Source organism: Pleurodeles waltl, chromosome 4_1 (assembly GCF_031143425.1).
Source record: "Pleurodeles waltl isolate 20211129_DDA chromosome 4_1, aPleWal1.hap1.20221129, whole genome shotgun sequence".
NCBI classification, from domain to species: Eukaryota; Metazoa; Chordata; class Amphibia; order Caudata; family Salamandridae; genus Pleurodeles; species Pleurodeles waltl.
In genome coordinates, this window is record NC_090442.1 from 235,450,877 (window position 1) to 235,470,000 (window position 19,124).

The following is a 19,124-nucleotide window of genomic DNA, read 5'->3' on the forward strand; positions in this document are numbered from 1 at the left end:
TGAGGTTCTGTGTTGACTACAGTGGCCTCAATGCAGTCACCAGTACTGATGCTCATCCAATCCCTAGGGCAGATGAGCTGATAGATACTCTGACTGCTGCCAAGTATCTCAACACATTTGATTTGACTGCTGGATATTGGCAGATCAGAAGATACTAAACATAAAACAGCATGCTCAACACCTGGTGGGCATTATCACTTTATAGTGATGCTCTTTTGTTTCAAAAACACCCCTGCAGTAGTCCAAATGTTGATGAACAAAGTTCTCCAAGGCCTGGAAAGCTTTAGTACAGCATATATAGATGAAATAGCTGTATTTAGCTCCACCTGGGCAGATCACCTGGTCTACCTTGGAAATGTACTTATAACCATGGAAAAGGCAAACCTCACTATCAAGGCATTAAAATACCAGATAGGGCAGGGCAAGGTGGTTTATTTGGGCCACCTAGTAGCTGGAGGCCAAATTCAGCCAATCCTGGGAAATATCCATATAATCATGGATTGGGTTGCCCTACCACTCAGACCCAAGTCAGACCCTTCTTAGGCCTGACTGGGTACTACAAGAGGTTCATAAAACAGTATGGCTCCATTGTAGCCCTATAAATGACCTCACATCCAAAAGGATGCCAAAAAATCCCTGTGAACAGTTAGCTGCTAGAAGGCCTTCGATGACCTGAAACTGGCCAAGTGCTCTGCACCAATTCTCAGAAGCCCCGACTACTCCAAACAATTCACTGTCCAGACAGATACTTCTGAAGTAGGGATAGGGGCAGTTGTGTGGGAAAGCCATTCTTTTTGGCATGGTTACTCCCACGTTTTGTCTGATATAGGTATGCTTAGACTGTTTTCACTAGGATCCTGCTAACCAGGACACCAGTGATTGTGCTCTCTCCTCTAAATTAGGTTGCCTTGGTATCCTTTAAACCACACAATTACCAAACTGGTGTATCCCTTTAAGTCCCTAGTATGTGGTCCTTAGGTACCCAGGCTATTGGCACACCAGGGGTCCCCCATAGGCTGCAGCATGTATTGTGCCACCCAGGGAAGCCCATGCAGAGTGTGTCTTCAGGCCTGCCATTTGCAGTCTGCATGAAAAGGTGCATGCACCCTTTCACTACTGGTCACTACACCAGGTCACTGTAAGTCACCCCTCGGCCATTTCAGCCCAAAGGGCAGGGTGCACGTTCCTGTGTGTGAGCGCACCCCTGCATAAGCAGAGGTGCCTCTACAAACTCCAGTTTCAATGTACTGTACTTCCTAAGTGAAGGGCAGCTATTTTACCTGTGTACTGGCCACAGATCACTCACTATCTGTGGTCCAGCTACATAATGGCAACGCCAAACCTGGGCATGTTTGGTATCAAACATGTCTGAAGCATACCCACATACTAATGCCAGTATTGGTGGCATGACTCCATGCATTCTGGGGGCTCCTTAGAGGACCTCCCAGTATTGCTCCCACCAGTCTTCCAGGGTTTGCGAGCAGCCCACGCTTCTGCAGCCCCTCAGACAGGTTTCTGTCCTCCTGCTGCTTGACCAGCTCAAGCAGTGCAAGGCAGAACAAAGGATTTTCTGTGGGAGAAGGGATGCAACACCTCTCCCTTGGAAATAGGTGTTTCAAGGCTGGGGAGGCATAGCCTCCCCATGCCACCAGCTTGCTTTGAGGGGGCACATTTGGTGTCCTCCTTGCATAATGCAGTTTGCACCAGTCCAGGGACCCCTGGTCCCTGGTCTGTTGCAAAACTACACAAAAGTAGTACCAAATCCATCCCCACCCCAGGGTTGGTGCCCAGAGCTCCTCCAGGTGGCCACTTGATTCTGCCATTGTTAGAAATGGGGTCTTTGGTTGGCAGTCAGGTTACCCCTTGTCCAAGCAATGACCCTCACTCTAGTCAGGGTAGTAAGTCACACCCAATCCAAGTTATCCTGTGCCCAACCTCTGGTAGCTTGGAACTGAGCAGTCAGGCTTAACTTAGAAGGCAATGTCTAAAGTATTTGTGCAATAAATCATGCAATAACACAGTAGAGCACCACAAAACATATACCACACAGTGTTTAGTAAATTATATAATATTTATCTGATAAGATACAGGTCAAAATGATTAAAATGCAAGAACTATATACTGAGATATCAATGTAAAAATGATATAAAGTGTCTTTATTCTCTTAAAAGCAACAAATGTCTCTTGCAAGCACAAAGTATCTGGTTTGCATTCTAAATCTCCGCAAGGAACCGCAGAGGAGGAGATGCATGGAAAACAGGGAGGTGTGCGTTGATTTTTCGGGCCGCACATGGCGATGCGTTATTTTTTTTCACGCAGGGAAGGCTTTGTGTCGATTTCCGGCGCTTGATCTTGGGTCCTTTTCGGGTTGCGGGGTTTTTGGATGACCCGGGGATGATGCGTTGAAACCCGGCACTGGCAGGACGAAGTCACAGGGGCTGCGTCGATCCGGTGGGCGTTGCATGGAAATATCTACCACACGGCAGGCACTGCACCCATTCCTAAGTCGGGCTGCGTTGTTCCAGCTCGGTTGTGCGTCGATCCAGTGGGCCTTGCGTCAAATTTCCGGTCGCCACGCTGGCGCTGCGTCGATCTTCTTGTAAGTCAGGCTGCATCATTCCGGTTCAGTATGCAGTGAATTTATCACCATGATGCAGGCTGCGCGTCGTTTCTGGCAGGCTGTGCGTCGATTTTCACCACACAGGGAGTTATTTTTGCAGGAATTAAGTCTTTTTGGTCCTGACACTTCAGTGAACAGGAGGCAAGCTCTAGCCAAGCCACTGGAGAGCACTTCTCAGCACATCCAGAGAGCAGCAAGGCAGCAGGGCAACAGCAAGGCAGCAGTCCTCCACAGAAAGCAGTCAGGAGAGTCTTTTTGGCAGCCAGGCAGTTCTTCTTAGCAGGTTGCAGGTTCTGGTTCAGGTTCTCTTCTCCAGGAAATGTCTGAGTTGGTAGGGGCAGAGGCCCTGTTTAAATACCCATATGTGCCTTTGAAGTGGGGGGGACTTCAAAGAGTGGCTTAGCAGTGCACAAGGTCCCCTTTCAGTTCAATCTTGTCTGCCAGGGTCCCAGTAGGTGTGTGGCCGTGCTTTATGTGAGGGCGGCTACTGTCCTTTGACATGTAAGTGTCAGGCCCCCCACCCTCCCAGCCCAGGAAGACCCATTCAAAATGCAGATTTATGCAAGTGAGACTGAGCATCCTGTGTTTGGGGTTGTCTGAGTGAATTCACAAGGGAGCTGTCAACTGAACCTACCCAGAAGTGGACTGTAAATCACAGAAGGATTTAAGTGGCATTTCTAAAATAGTAATATTAAATCCAATATTAAATCAACAGGATTTGGTATGACCATTCTGGCCATACTAAAGATGACCTTCTTACTCCTTTCTGATCAGCAGCTACCACTCAAACAGTATATGAAGGTAGCCAACATGTTAGCCTATGAAAGGAGCAGGCCTCACAGCAGTGCAAAAACGAATTTAGGACTTTTACACTACCAGGACACGTAAACTACACAGGTACATGTCCTGCCTTTTGTCTACATAGCACCCTGCCCTATGGGTTACCTAGGGCTTACCTTAGGGGTGACATATGTAGAAAAAGGGGAGTTTGTCTTGGCAAGCACTTTTAAATGCCAAGTCGAATTGGCAGTGAAACTGCGCACACAGGCCTTGCAATGGCAGGCCTTAGAAATGGTTAAGGGGCTACTTAAGTGGGTGGCACAATCAGTGTTGCAGGCCGACTAGTAGCATTTAATCTACAGGTCCTGGGCACATATAGTGCACCGAACTAGGGACTTATAAGTAAAGTAAATAATCCATTTGGGTATGAGCCAATGTCATCCTGTTTAAAGGGGGAGAGCATATGCACTCCAGCAGTCCTAAAACCAGCAAAAACAGTATCCAAAAGGTGGAGGGAGACAGGCTAAAAGTTATGGGTGACCACCCTAAGGCTGTCAGGTCTAACCCCCATATTGGAAAAAAGATGTGCAGAGGCCACTGGAAGCATCTGGTTGGTTAGGACAGGTGTCTGACACCAGGTACCCCCCGATGGGTGGTCACCCTGGTGGGTCCCCAGATTCGGCGTGCTAGACTCCATCAGGACTTCGCTCCTCTGACCTCTTCTGCTCCTGGCCACTGGAACCATTGCTGGACTTCACAAGAACCAAACAAGCCTTCAACTCCAGAGATGACCTTGCCTTGCAACAATGTTTCTCTGGCTCCTTCCAGCATTTGCAACATTTCCACAGCTGTGCATCCTCTCTGGTTAGCAAGACTTCAGCTGCACCAAAGAAGCAAGAAGGAATCCTACTTGGAAAGAAGGAGTCAATCCCACCATCCCCAGGCACCTAAGGCAACGATGTCCGACTGCTGGGATCTAGTCTCTGCTGCAACTGTGTTGATCCCCCAACACAGGTGATGGTTCTGGGTAGTCCTCACTACCTTCTGTCCAACTTGGGAGACAGTGAGCCCTTGCCTACCCCTGTAGGACATAATCCCTGTGCACCTCAACTCTTGCAACAACCAAGGCTTGTTGACTCCTGCTCCGAGGGATCTTCAGGCGCCAAGTATCCCCAGCCTCCAGCACTTCATCCGTGCAAGGACAGTCTCCTTTCTGCTGCTCCAGCGACATAGGACTCCCTTTCATGTGTGCTGATTGGGCCTCACTGCAACATACTGAGCCTGCTGCCAGTGGGTTGCCTGTGGGGGTTATGTGTGCCTCTGCTGGCTCTCCTGACTGCTGAGGGTCAGCCCAGACTCTCATCCAAGGATCGAGTCCTCTGGACCTTGCTGGTCCCCTTCACCTCTGCAAATCCTCTTCTGCCCGGATTTGAACTTGCCAAGGTTTGTTGATGGTCCCCATGACCACTGATCCGTCTGCGACCCAGTAACGGTCGTGGGACAGCACCTGCATTACGCAGGGACTCCGCTGAGGCTCCTGGGCTCCACAGCTGACCTTCATCTTTCACTGTCGATCCGGATCTTCTTCCACATAGGCGTGGGCAGTGGCTCCTGCGAAACCTGGATGCTCCTGCGTGGACTGGAATCTGTCACTTTCTTTTGCAGGTCCTTGTCATCCGAAATCCACCGCTAGGTTCCACTGGACTGGCCCTGGTGTTGCAAACTTCCTTTCCAATTCCCCTAGTTAGTCTATAAGAAGACCAGGTAACTTAACTCTGCTCTCCTGGTTCCTGGGGGTCATCTAGAGGTTCCAAGTTCTCCCAGCTCCCTTCTAACTACTCCACATCCTTGGGTGGGGAACATGCCTTTGCATTCCATCATTTTAGTTTATGGTTTGGCTCCCCTATAGGGCCTTAGCTATTTTCAGTTATTCCTTCCAGATGTTTGTTGTTTTTCTATGCTAATTCCTAGTACTTACTGTGTACATATAGGGTATACTTACCTCGCGTTGGGTTTCTGCAGAGAAGTAATCTAGTTCAGTATTACTGTAATAAAGTACCTTTATTTTAGCAACACTGTGTGGTCCTTTCATGTGAAACACGTTACTGTGTGACTACTGTGGTGTTGCAAGTGCTTTACACTCCTCCTAGGTAAGTCTTGGCTACTCACCACAGCTACCACTAGAAAGCCCTGGCTTCCTAGACGCTGTACACTAACAAGGGTTGCCTGGATCTGGTATAAGGTGCAAATACCATAGGTGTCCACCACATACCAGGCCAGCTTCCTACACACATTACATGCATCTTCCTCTTCCGCATGATCCAATGATGGCACCTACTGGGTATAATTATTTATCTTGTTATACTTCAATGTCTTTGCACTTTTATCTTTTACCATGATATTTAGGATTGCACCAAGAACCCAAGGCCTCTAAGGTGAGGGCTCGTTGTGGCAGTTAGGTTAGATCAGATGTTGGCACCTCTTACTGATTCAGAGTATGCAGAACTGACAAAATGCTGGCTCTTGTCTGGAGGCTCCCCGGAATGGAGATACAGGGTAAATCAATATGCAGACTTATGGTAGTATGGCTTGTATGCTAAGCCTGGGAGCTGTCCAATTCCAGAAGGGGTCCTCCCCTTTCACCCTGGACTTTGGGGATGCCAGGTCTGTGCCCTGGGAACAACCACCAAATGTCAACAAACTGTGAGTGGCAGTAATCTGTTCCTAGCCTGTTAATCCCCAGACGTGGCTCCTATAAATGTAGGCAAGGTGTTGGAGGGCACAACCATCTCCCAACCAGTCTCAGGAATGAAGCATGCGTGTGGAAGTTTAAAAAGAATCTATCAATGCCTTCCATGTTACATGCTCAAGTATAGTGACTCAGTATGGCTTGGTCAGGGCATCGCCCCCCAATCGGACAAAATGCCAGCCACTGCAAGGGGCGACAAGACATTCGCCGCTGGTTGGCTCTACACCCCTTTCAGAGAACCGAACACCATACTTTCCAGATTAGGTATCACCTCTCCAAGCTTAAGGGCTGGCAGTCCTGGGCTAGGTGGTATTACTCCAGGAGCAGTCAAAATACAGGTCAGTGGCCCAGCACCTCACCCCAATTTGGACACCCCGTTGCAGTCCAGAGTCTTTATGTTCAATTTCTCAGGGCAGGGTGCACAGCCCGATCACTTGCCCCCTGTCACTCCTGCAGTGCCCACTCACCTCGCAGAGAGCGCGCTGCATGAACCCTGTGGGGGACCAGCACTGGAGCGTTGGGAGTTCTCCTCAGGTAAGGCAGAGTCCTCGCCCACAGGGCTACGGCGCTCAAGCCAGCGCACACCCCGCCTCTTCCTCACTTGCCATCCTCACCTCTCGGCTGCCGCCTGGGTAGGCTCAGTAGGGCTGCAGCGGTCAGGGGCTCTGCCCGTCTCACAGCAGGCCGCGGGCGCCCTGCCCCTTGGGGGTAGCAAAGGGCTTGCCCGGTCTCCCCCCAGGCTTATCGGGCGACTGAGGAACAGTCCACGCGCTCGATGGCTGATTGTTGGTGGTGCCGGATAGGGCGGTATTTAGGTCACGGGCTTAAAAGGCAGGGGTAGGGTGTGGGCGGCCTCTTTGGCCGTCTTCACACCCAGTAGGCGTTGTGTCTTCGTGGTAGGTGTTGTTAAGGCGTTTAGGGGCAGGCGTGGAGGCAGTCGTTTAGAGTGTGGGAGGAGCTAGTGGCAAAATCTGCTGCGATAACAGTATAGTTATATAATGGAACCTAGTAAAGTTGTACAAGCATTGAAGGTTCTGCAGGATGAGGGGAGAAAAGATTTAATTAAGGAGGGTGTTTTGGAGGAAGCTTGGGAGGGGCTCCGAAGGCCCAAAAGGCTTTCCGCTGACGGTGTATTGGCAGCAGTGGCGGCTTGTATATCGCCGCAGAAAACGTTTAACAAATTTAAATCCAAGAGCGCTTCAGGGCGCAAAGTGACGCGCTCACCTGACAGTGCGGTAGGGCGGTTGAGGAGGTCGCAGGTTCGCCGCAAAATGTCGGGATTTGGCGGCATGGGGTGAGCTGTTTTTCTAGACAGCAGGGCTCTTCTTTGGTGCGGCGCGTTGGCACCGGGGGCAGAGGGTCTGGCCCCATGATTATGGTGAGCGCTAGCAGCAGCATGGGGGCGCAGGCCTTGTCTGAGCATGCGCGAGTGGGAAGTGGCAAACGGAAAGCTCAACCGCCGATGGAAAGAGGCAGGGAGCTTGCAGAAGACTTGGGCAAGGAAAGGACCTTGGGAGGCGCATCCAAGATGGCGGCGTCCTCCGATGCTCATAGGTTGAGCTTGAGTAGAGGAAAGGCAGTTGGGCGAGCCGGGCAAGATGGCCGCGTGCATTTGTAACATTGAAGATGAGGTGGTTGTGATATCGGATGATGAGGCGGAGGTGCAGGTGAGTCAAAAAAGCATTGTAGGTAGGGGCACAGTTGGCAGTGGAAGTTTTTCTAGGCAGAAGGTAGGCAGGATTATGCAATGGATACCTAGGGTAGTTAGTCCTATGCTACACAGGGTTCAGGCTTGGGAGGTAGAGAATCAGGCAGTTTTTAGGTTGGGTGAACAGGTTGAGGAGTTGGTGGATAGGAGTGGTATGGTTCTTAAAGGTACAGTTTGTGGGGAAGCTAGTGGTGATGGTTCAATGGGTAGGGTGTACGTTAGCTTGGATTTTTGGCAATCAGATCAGGTTGAGGGTCCTTCTGGGTGTGACGCTCCTCATGTTTTGGGCGAACATGGGGAGAGGTCGGGCGGCTGGCTGATGGGCAGAGCTTGCTGGTGAAGGTCGGGGCACCTTTCGGACACCAGGCTGAAGGGAGGGTCAAACCTGGAGCGGTTTACATGACATCGCGGGAGGCAGCTGGAGCTGGATATATGGGTCAGCGAGATGACTCAGTGGACTTGCGGCCATCCACTAGCCGGAGGGCTGGTGACAGTTTGGACCGCATCGAGGAGGAACTGCTTGATTACGATGATGACGTTGAAGGAAATGTTACGTTGGTGCAGCGGGGTGAGGCTATGAAGCCCAGAGTCATTCCCAGGGTGGTCCAGGGCGATCACGTTGTGGTTCATCATTGGGAGCTGGTGGCAGGCAACTTGCTGAGAGGTGAGGAAGGGTTATTAGTTTCAGTTGGTTCGGGAGGTGTGAGGGAGGTTGTTGGGGGTGCTATGCAAAAATGGTGTGACTAAGGAGCAAAGGATGGATAGGGTGGATGAGTAAATACTGTAGGTTTGGTTACGGATGTGGAAGTTAAGTCGGAGGTGAGTTTGGGGACTGGTTCTGTGGGTGTACAAAAGACGGATCTGGGTGAAGGTGAGGTACTGGCTACCGGTATTGCTGCGGGGGGAGAGGGCTCGGGGGGTACGTCCAAAGCCAAGAGGTTGCCTTATATGGGAGTGTTGATGCCTTTGGGTGCGCATCTCACTCAGAGTTTGAAATAAAAGATATGGAAAGGGGAGTTTGTTGATGTTTTCAAATTGTTGCATAGGGAGGTCCAGACAAAGGAGGGTTCGAAAGAGGAAGAATGGGAGTTGGCTAGGAGACCTAGAGTACCGACTACGATTGAAAATTGGACGTCGGCCTTCTTTATCTATGCTAGCGTGTATTGTGAGCGGCATCAAGATTCTTGTGTGGCTTTGTTGAAATATATGGATATTGTGCGTCTGGCACAGATGGACTATGGAGGGTTTGGTTGGTTTAGATATGATGAGGAATTTAGAGCAAGGAAGGCCATGGACCCACATAAAGTGTGGGGCGAAATTGATAATGAACTGTGGATGCAATGGTTCCGGACGGCAAGGAATGCGCCTACGACGCATACAGCGAGTGGTCTGCCAGTGCAGTATAAGCCCTTTCAGGGGCGTCCCACCCAATTTGGGGTGGGGTTTGGACATAGAGGACAGTTCCAAGGTAATGGAGCGTGCTGGTCGTTTAACAGCGGACTTTGTAGTAGGCAACAGTGTAAGTTTCGACATGACTGCTCCAATTGTGGTGGGAGACACCCAGCATACCAATGTTACGGTGGGTTTCAATGGGGTTGGCATGGACCACCATCAAGAGGTATTGAGAGAGGTAGGGGGCAACAGTTGGCAGGTAAAGGGCTCTACATCTATTAAGTTTGAGGTGGTTTCTTATTGGTTGCAGTTTTACCCATGTGTTGAGGATGCAAAGCTTCTTTTTAGTGGTTTCTTGGAGGGTTTCAGGTTGTATTATCAGGGCCCGAGGTTGCGGAGATGGGCCAATAATCTGAAATCTGCAAAGGAGTATACAAAAGTGGTGAGGACTAAGTTAAGGAAGGAATTAGAATTGGGCAGAATTGTTGGACCATTTTCAGAATTGTCTTTGTCAAATTTGACTCTTTCCCCCTTAGGAGTAGTGCCCAAGAAGCAGGCAGGCGAATTTCGTTTGATTCATCACTTGTCATGGCCGGCGGGTGCTTTGGTTAATGATTTTATTGCAGCAGGGGATACGGTGGTGCATTACGCTTCAATTGACGAGGCGATTTCGTTGGTGGGGCGGTGTTGTAAGGGGGAGGAAATGGAAAAGTCTGACATACAGTCAGCTTTTAGGCTTTCGCCGGTTCACCCAGAGGATTTTTCTTCATTGGGCATGCAGTTTGAGGATGCCATATACGTTGATCGGATGATGCCGATGGGTTGTTTGGTTTCTTGTTCTTTGTTTGAGATGTTTAGCTCTTTTTTGCAGTGGTCTCTTCAGTTTCAGGGTGGTTGTAAGTTGGTGACACACTACCTGGACGATTTTTTCGTTGTCAGAAGGGCTAATTTGGGTGAGTGTGGCAGGTCCTTGTGTGATTTTGAGAGTTTGATGTCTCTGTTTGGAGTTCCCCTGGCGCAGGAGAAGACGGAAGGGCCGTCAACATGTCTTAATTTTTGGGGAATTGAGCTTGACTCTGAAAGAATGGAGGTGAGGCTACCCAGGGACAAAGTGCAGCAGTAGATTTCCATGTTGGAGGAGGGGGTAAGGAAACCTAAATTGGAATTGCATCGGGCTCATTGCTTGGTCATTTGAATTTTGCCTGTAAAGTGGTGAGTGTGTAGGCAGGGCCTTTTGTCGTAAGTTGGGTTTCGCCATGCGTGGTGCTGTTTTGCCACATCATCATATTCGGCTTCGGGCATGTGTAAAAGAAGATTTGCAGATGTGGATTGGTTTTCTTCAGGATTTCAATGGTGTGACGATGCTGGTGGAGGATGCTGATTGGTTTTGACACATTAAGATTTTTTCTGATGCATCGGGTGCTCATGGTTTTGGTCTGTTTTGGGACGGTCATTGGTCAGCGGAGGCCTGGCCAGTGAGTTGGAAGCAACCACAGTATAGCATTGCTTTTTTGGAATTTTTTCCGTTGGTGGTTGCTTTGGTTATTTGGGGTCCATATTTGGCCAACAGGAATGTGATTTTCAATGTGGATAATCAGACAGTTGTTTATTTGGTAAACTCACAGAAGGCAAAGGATGAGAGGGTGCTCAGGTTGTTGAGGATTTTCTTGCTGAATTGTTTGAAGTTCAACATAATATTCAAGGCTAGACACGTGCCTGGTGTTAATAATGATATTGCTGATGCCCTAGCTCATTTTCAGTGGCAGAGATTCCGTGGTCTGGCACCGGGAGTGGATTTGCAGAAGACGGTCATATCGGGAGCGTTGTGGGAGATAGGAGATTGAGGATGCTGGAGCTAGTACAGCAGTCTATAGCTCCGTCAACGAGGAAGAGTTATTTTCAGGCCTGGTCGGAGTTTCTGAATTCAGGTGCGGTACAACGGACGGGTGGGTTTGACGTAATTTCAAAGAGACAGGAGGACGCTGTTCGTTTTGTTATGCAGCAGATTGAGGCTGGGTTGGCGGCAGTTTCAATATCGGGTAAGTTATCAGGGGTCTCATTTTACTGTAAGTTTTTTTGGGTTATGATCCGGTGGAGGGTGAGATTTGTAGGAGGATTTTGGCAGGCTGGGCTAGCTCAGGAGGTGCGCGGTGGGATCGCAGGCGCTTGATTACATCTCATCTTTTAAGGGCACTGTTGGGGATTCTGGTGGAGATTTGCTTTTCCAATTGGGAAGTGCGTTTGTTATCACTTTGCATGTCTTGGCTATTTCATGGGGCTTTTCGTTTTCTGAGTTATTCGGGGTGAGGGGGAAAGAAGGTATTGCACGAGAGGATGTTCAGGTAAGAGGGGGGATATTTGTATTTGGTTGCGCTTATCTAAAGTGGATCAGTTGGGAAGGGGCCAAGAGGTCATTTTAAATGGTAAGCACTCCGACGATTGTCCAGTTAGGTGTTGGAGGTCCTTTGCAGTATTATTGCCTGAATCTTACAGGTTGGTATTTGTTCACCAAGATGGTTCTTATCTATTAGACTCGCAATTTCTTGCAGTTTTGAAGATGGCTATTAAGAAGTTGGGTTTGGATCCCAATTGCTATGGTACTCATTCATTTAGGATTGGGGCTGCCACAGACGCACGAAGGCTGGGTAAACCGGATCAGGCTATTAAGGATTTGGGTAGGTGGAGATCGCAATGTTTTCAGAGCTATGTGCGGTCGTTTAAGTAGGGAGGATGTTTGTCATTTTGCTGTTTTTGCGCTCTCTTCCAGCTTTCCACCTTTCTCCCCGTCTCCCCTCCCCCCCTCCCCTCTCCTTTGAACTTTAACATTCATTGCTGTAATGTGTTTCATTGCAATGTTACTTAAGATATGTTCTCTTGTATGTTGCGTCGGTGGCCCAGACAGAGCCTGTGCTGTATGGATTGTGGGGTACTCATTTGTTCATTGGGCTGAGAAGCAAGCTTCATCACGTCACTTTGGGCGGCATCTGGGTTTAGATGGGGCAAGAATCATCCATTTAGGAGAGAATGATTTAGTAGAATTGTCTGGCATTGGCCGTTTGAAGGTGATGAAGTTGGATTTGGGACGGATCAAGGAACGTTGGCTAGGTACACATATTGTATTGACGAGTCTGGTGCCGGGAAGGGTTTGGAGGGGTGCTAATTCCTTTGTGGTGATAGAGAAGCAGCGTCAGAAGATTAATCGGGAGATGAGGAATTTCTGCAAGCTACAGGGTTTTTTGGTCTTGATGCATGAGAAAATAGTTGTTTCAGACAGGGAGCTATTTAGGCAGGATGGGGTACACTTATCTTTTCTGGGCAATGAGCATTATCTGTTGGATCTTCGTCAGGTGATTGCAGAATTGTTGGGTGAGAAACTGTGGGATAGGTAAGTGGGGTTGGGTGGGGCAGGAAAACACCTATCGGGTTTTTCTGTGTGGCTGGGGTTCTGTTCATATAAAGCCTTTCGGGGGGCAGGGGTCGATCATAAAAGATGAGAGGGCAGGGAGTTTTCACAGGCAAGGGTAAACGCAGAAGGTGGACAGGAGGACAGATGGGCTAAAGGGTTGGTCAGGTCAAGGTGGAGATGGGACAAGGGGTAGTGCTGAGGGGGTCAGTTTAGAGGGAGGGGATAGGTGATAAATTTTGTATTAGTGAGGATTTTGGTAGTTTTGTGAGGCTTTTATGCCAAGGTTATGTTTATTGCCAGACCTGTTCTATTAAAGCGGCCTTTTACCCCTTATAAATGAGTGATGTGGTCCTTTTCACTGTTCTGCCCGATTCTTCCTCAGCGTCAGGCACAGAGACCAGGCTCTGCAATACCCTACTGTTTTCTATGTGTAGCACACACCCTTTACACAGACATTTACCGCTGCAACAGTTTGGTCTAAAATTATGAAATACTGTGTCTGTGGCCGGCTGTATACTGTATTCGCTGTCAGTCCAGGCTTTTTCACGATTTCTTGCCAGACATGGGTGCACATATAGATCATGCTTTGTTTCTTTCCATTTGTCATGAGAACGAAGCGTGCCAACAGCAAGCTTATCTTCCACCCGCGCCCCCACGCCTCTCCCATTCCAAGCCATTTATCATCTCTTTCATTCATGCCCAGAGTTTGTGCAGCTCTGTTATTGTTGCCTGGCCTGAGCTAAGGCTTTAAACAAGACCCCAAGCAGTACATGGCAATACATCATAAATGGATGAACTGCCTAATTTGCCAGACTATTTTCTGCCCCGTTCACAGGGTCTGCTAGTCTTTAGTGAGGGAAAGTATGAGTGAAGGCATAAACATTATTCCCCGTATCTGCCAAAATAAAGGCTTTCTTACGGAGAGTTTTATTGCCTTCTCAGATGCTTTCTAACTGAAGCAAAGCCAATCGTACTGTCTATTTTCAGGTTGGCAAGCTGGATTTGAAAGAGTATTTTTGGGCAGTGTGAAACAATCTGATCCCTGAAACGGGTACAGGATTTTTGGCAGTTGCATCCCGAGTTTAATTTTTGTTGCCTTTTTATATTAGCTGTAGTGTACAAAGAGATTTGATCCACACCCCCTATTCTTACCCAAATTAAAGTAACCAGATAATTTCATGCTGTCAAGGACACCATTCTCCCGTCTCAGATTTTTATTTAACAACCCATGAATTCTGGGAGTTGTAGTTTTGACATCCTCAAAGGAACTAATTGGGATAAGGTTATTGATCACAAAGATTTACGTTTAATATTTACATCGAAGGAGTGCTGTGAAGGTAGATAGGGGTGTGACAATGAGCCTTTTGGTGAAATATCATTTATTTTAAACGAAAAACTGAAAAGAAAAAAGAAAGAAAGAAATTGCATTAAAAACAAAATCACGTAAAAGGCTCATCCCTTCCCAGCGGCACCAGAAGCAGAATCATGTGAAAGGCACTGCAATGTAATGTAATGTCACGAGGTCGAGGGTACATACAGAGGAGAGATCTCGACAGCAACAGAGAATGAGCTAATGGGTGTGGCAATCGGGTGGGGTGGGGAACGGGGGTAAATGGCACAGTTAAATAAACAAGCATTTGCAATGCAATGGGTCTCGCATCTGCTCGAGTTAGAGCTATTAGCGTTATAAACTCCTAACCCGACTTTTCTTGCCACATCAATCGAAAATTGAAAGTTAAACACTTTCACATAAGGCAGCCGATTCACAGCACCACGGCCGCCATGAGCATCAGCGTGAAGAGATACACAAAAGGAAAAGAAGTTCACTCGCAGTTAAACTTATCGGCAAAAGTGCAATTAGCCATGTCACAGGGACGATGGCCAAGGGGGTAACAAAACCTCCCTAAGGAGGGACAAAGGTAAACCATTTACCAATGTAATCAAAGGATTTTTGAAGGGCAAGCCCACAAACGAGTGGTAGTGATGGGCGTTGTTAAAAGCCCAGATACCCACCAACCCTCGGAAAAGCAGCGCATGTGCGCTGCAATGCTCGACCTAAAAAGCATTTTGAAGAGGTCAGCCATCGCTGCTTCATAGTGCTTTTTTTCCTTCTGTCAGTGGGTGGGGGAAAACAGAGCCTGGGTGCGAGGGGTGGGGGGGGAGAAGAAACGAGATGGGGCACGGAGGAGAAACAGGAAGGGTGCGGGTTGGGGGAAATACAAGTTAAAAGTGCAGCGTTTTGTGCAGTCCTTCATCAAAAACGCTCACATAGGAGCCTCAATACACAGAGAGATAAATAATTCACAATGCAGGGAGACAGCTAGAAAGTGAACGGTTTAGAATTTCAAAAGAGCCATAAAATCAAACATAAAACTGACACTTATTTTACATACTTGTAGATCATGCACATGGCTCCATTAAATGTTCAACAGCTAAATAAATCCTTTAATTCCGCTCATAAGCAGAGGACATATAAAAACAACAATATAAAACAACTGCCAGGTTAAGTGTGACGCAACGCACGTAGGCGGACAGTTTTTATTTTCTGCAGTTTTATATAGCGCAAACTCAACTGAAGGCACGGGAGGTTTTTTTAAGCATGGGATATTTAGTGATTTGCCCAGAATCACTGGATGTGGAGGGAAACCCAAGATTTGAACCTGGTTCTTCAGGTCCAAGGTCGGTACCTCTGTCCTTATGCCACATTCTCTACATCTGCATACGGCACCGGGTATTTATACGTGCAAACTGTGCACATCTAACATCTTTGTACTGACTCAAGTTCCCCTCGCCTACATGTCGGACCCTATGGTCACTTAACAAAATCTCCACTTCCCCTCAAGGGCCGAAGATGAGAAGCAGAAGGAACCACGACCTAGCCGAGAATGACAAAAAGAGAACTTCCCAGACTGCCCCAACACGCAGACAAGGAATTCTAGGAGAGAGGATGTGGCTGAACGGCCAGAGCTGACGACTTTGGAGCTGGGGAACAAAGTTCGAGTCTCGGCTACGGCTCAACATCCTGTCATTCTGGGCAAATCACTTAGGCCCTCATTACGAGCCTGGCAGTAAAGATCTCAGCATTATGAGTTGTGGGGTTTGGCCGAAGCCAAAGTGCCACAACACCGATTGGCCCGCCTCAGGCCGCCGGCCCCATTATAAGGCAGCATACCTCCAGGCTTTTCACGGCGGTTGCCTGCCATGAAAAGCCTGGCGGTCACATACCCGGCGACAGAAATTCCCATTCCTGTCACTGGCACATACATACACACGTCCACACAACCCCACGCGCCCCCCACTCATCAGCATACATGCACACACCTCCTGTCAAAATTTACACTCATGCACACCCCCCCTTCATCCACACACATGCACACACACGCCCTCCACGCACACAGACATGTACTTACTCACACACATTCAGGCACACATACACTCACACACCACACACATGCACCCCCCACATCCCTCTCCCCTCTTTCGGACTATCAACTTTTCCGGAGAGGTGGTCGTCTGGTAGGGAATTGGTCCTGGCATTTTTCATTGTCAGAACCGCACCACTGTACAGGACTCTGCCACGTCATATTTCATATCGGAGTCTTGTTGCCGTGGAGGTGCTGGAACTGCCTCTTCAAACCAGACTCCGGCCAGGACGACAAGTCGGATTTCTGCCCGTAAATGGGCAGAAGTCCATTCTGTACTCGTGATATGGCAGTCTGCTGGCTGCAACGGCTTCAGCGGTCTTCAGAAAAGACCACCGAAATCATAATAAGGGCCTTAATCTCCCCTTGCTACCAAAAAGGAATGTGATCTTGTGCAATTTAACCAGTGCTCATGTAAAGCGCTCTAATACCTTTGTATCAAATTTGCACTACATAAAAATGCAAAAAAAATAAAGCATTCCAATACATTCGTGCCACATTCGCGCTACATAAAAATGCAAGAAAAGTTAAAAAAGAACTCACAGACAACGCAAAGGTACAGCAAGATCCCTGAAAACAAGAAAGAGGGACAAACAACATATCACCATCAGCGTGAAGCGGCAAGTCAAAAGAAAAAAAATAGGGTGTCACACTAAGGTACATGGCTGATTGTGCAATAATCCATGTAACAGGGTCAGCCTCCAAGGTGGTAACATAACAGCCTCAAGGTGTGACAAATTTTAGGCATTTAACAAAGACATCTAGGGATTTTTGAAAGGCAGGCCTAGGAACGAATGAAAGTGATGGACGTGAAATGGGCATGGTTAAACCCCACAGAACAGATGACATGTCGAAAAGCAGCGCGAAAGCTCGACCAACAAATCAGGAAGTATTGATTTCATGTTAAATTTATAATTTATGACTTCTCTTCCTCCTGATATTATACGTGTATATGTGTTACTGTTAGGGATATCATGGATAGTTGTAATGATTTTAATTCATAAAAATAGGTATACATAGTATATAATAATCACATGTTGAATGAAAGGCTAATTTCCGAAGCATGCGTGAATTCATGTTTTGTATGTGCTATCCACCTCGCTTTGTGCACTTTTAGTCAAATTAGCGGACTCGTCGCATACCGGCAATGCGCCTTCAACATCCAGCCAAATTCCTCTCTATAAAGAGAAAAACCTGCTCTCGAACGTAGATGTAATGCTGTTTATTCAGCAGCATCCAAAGTTTCCTTGTTGGTCCAAATTATAAATCATTTCTTTTCACAAGAACTGTGCTCTTTGCTCAAACAATTCAGAACGCATTTCGGCTGTTTTACGCTGCCCTTATCAACTGAAAAACGAAATGCTTGAATTAATGTGTATATATTCTCTGTACGTGAGACGACGGCAGTAAAAATACCTCACAAGCCGTCTTTCCAGTCTCTCCCTTCTTACATCTCTCCAATATATGCATATCTGCCTCAAAATAAAGGCACATTTGTAATACAATCTCATTTGTTTTGAATTCATTGGAGTTTTGCTTTGTAATATTTATTTCCCACTGGAGTGCACCAAACATACGATCTTCATGCACAGTAATAGTCTTAAATAAATAATGTAGCCCCCCTGAGCATTTAGCACAGTCCTGCATGTCAATTATATAACTCACATGACACCGACCATCTAATTCAGGTTAAATGCTTGCCCCCTTGCACTGTTGTCCACGTAAGGTGCCTTGGGTATGTAACGGTAAAAGACAAGTCACCCGCTGGCAAGCTCCAGTGAGTTCTGCGTGTTGACTAGGACTATATTATATATGTATGTATATAGATATATATAGATGTATATTTTTATTTACCAAAAAAAAAATATATAATTACAAGGACGTTAAAGTTAGGTTCTGAATTTACCCCCACAAAACCTTAGAAATTCAGCAGTTACAGTTATTTCAAATAACTATAACTCATGCCCTCGTTGGAAGTGCGACGGCACCTTGGGAATAAACTCAGGATTGGTTCGAAGTGCTACACTGTCTGAAGTGAATTGAAGAAAAGGTTCATTGATGATAAAGGCAAGAATGTCACTTACACTTTTGTCAGATGTTAGCCAGTAAAAGTGCAGTTTTCCAAGTAAGGTATATCATTTGTGCCCTGTGGATGGGCTCACATGGTTGTTTCATTAACTGTCCCAACACTACATTCAGGTGCCACTCTAGTGAAGGTTTTCATACAGGAGAAAAAATCCCGAAGAGGCCTTTGCGAAACTGCTTTACCATGTGCAAAGGCGGTGCATCACTGGAGCGTCTTAACATGGAAATTGCTTCCAGGTGCACTGTTATGGAAGAATAAGTCAAGCATGATCTTGCCAGGTGGAGCAGATATGGGAGGGTTTGCTCCGGCGGTGATCTGATAGGGTGGACATTAGAATCCACACACCAAAGGCAGAAGCGTTTCCACTTCAGCTATAAGTTTTGGTGGTTGTGTTTACTCTTGCGTTGGCAAAAATTTCCCTGCATTATGGTATAATGTTTACTGTGTAGCATCCATTGAATTCAGGAGCCAGGCTGATAAGTGTAGCGATGTTGGGTCTGGATGCCGGACCGGGCCCTATTTCACGGTCAACAATTCTGATGCCAGCTTGAGTCAGACATGGGGTTGCTTCCGAGAGGAGTAGGAGCTCCATGAACTAGAACTGTCTAGGCCATTTAGGGGGCTAAGAAGAGAAGTCTGAAAGGCTCCCTCTTCATTTTGTGGAGCACATTTAGGATCAATGGGATCAGGGGGAAAGCGTAAGCATAGATTCTTGACCATCTCATTGAAAATGCATTCCCCCATGAGTTTCTGGTGAGTCCAACTTGCAAAGAACAGACATTTTTTGTTCTCCTTCGCAGCGAATAGGTCCAAGTTTGGCTTGCCCCACCGATGGAAGAGTCTAGCTCCCACTCATCGTAAAGAATGCTGGTCCTGCTTAGCAAGTCTGGAGGTTGGTCATCCCTGGTACATGTGTAATGCTATCTGTATTTAACCACTGACACCATTTTGAACACGCTCT

General features: G+C 47.5%; 1 protein-coding gene across 8 annotated transcripts in view; it reads right to left on the bottom strand.

Annotated features, from left to right (window-relative positions):
* Positions 1 to 19,124, bottom strand: part of AMN1 (antagonist of mitotic exit network 1 homolog) — a 458,308-nt gene that overhangs the window by 354,136 nt on the left and 85,048 nt on the right. For 2 of the 8 annotated variants that reach the window (XM_069228202.1, XM_069228207.1), the window contains exon 3: positions 16,621 to 16,647. The exons of the other annotated variants lie outside the window; for them this stretch is intronic. In XM_069228202.1, the coding sequence (XP_069084303.1) occupies positions 16,621 to 16,647 (27 nt within the window). The remainder of the gene's footprint in view (positions 1 to 16,620; positions 16,648 to 19,124) is intronic. 8 annotated transcript variants of the gene reach the window in all.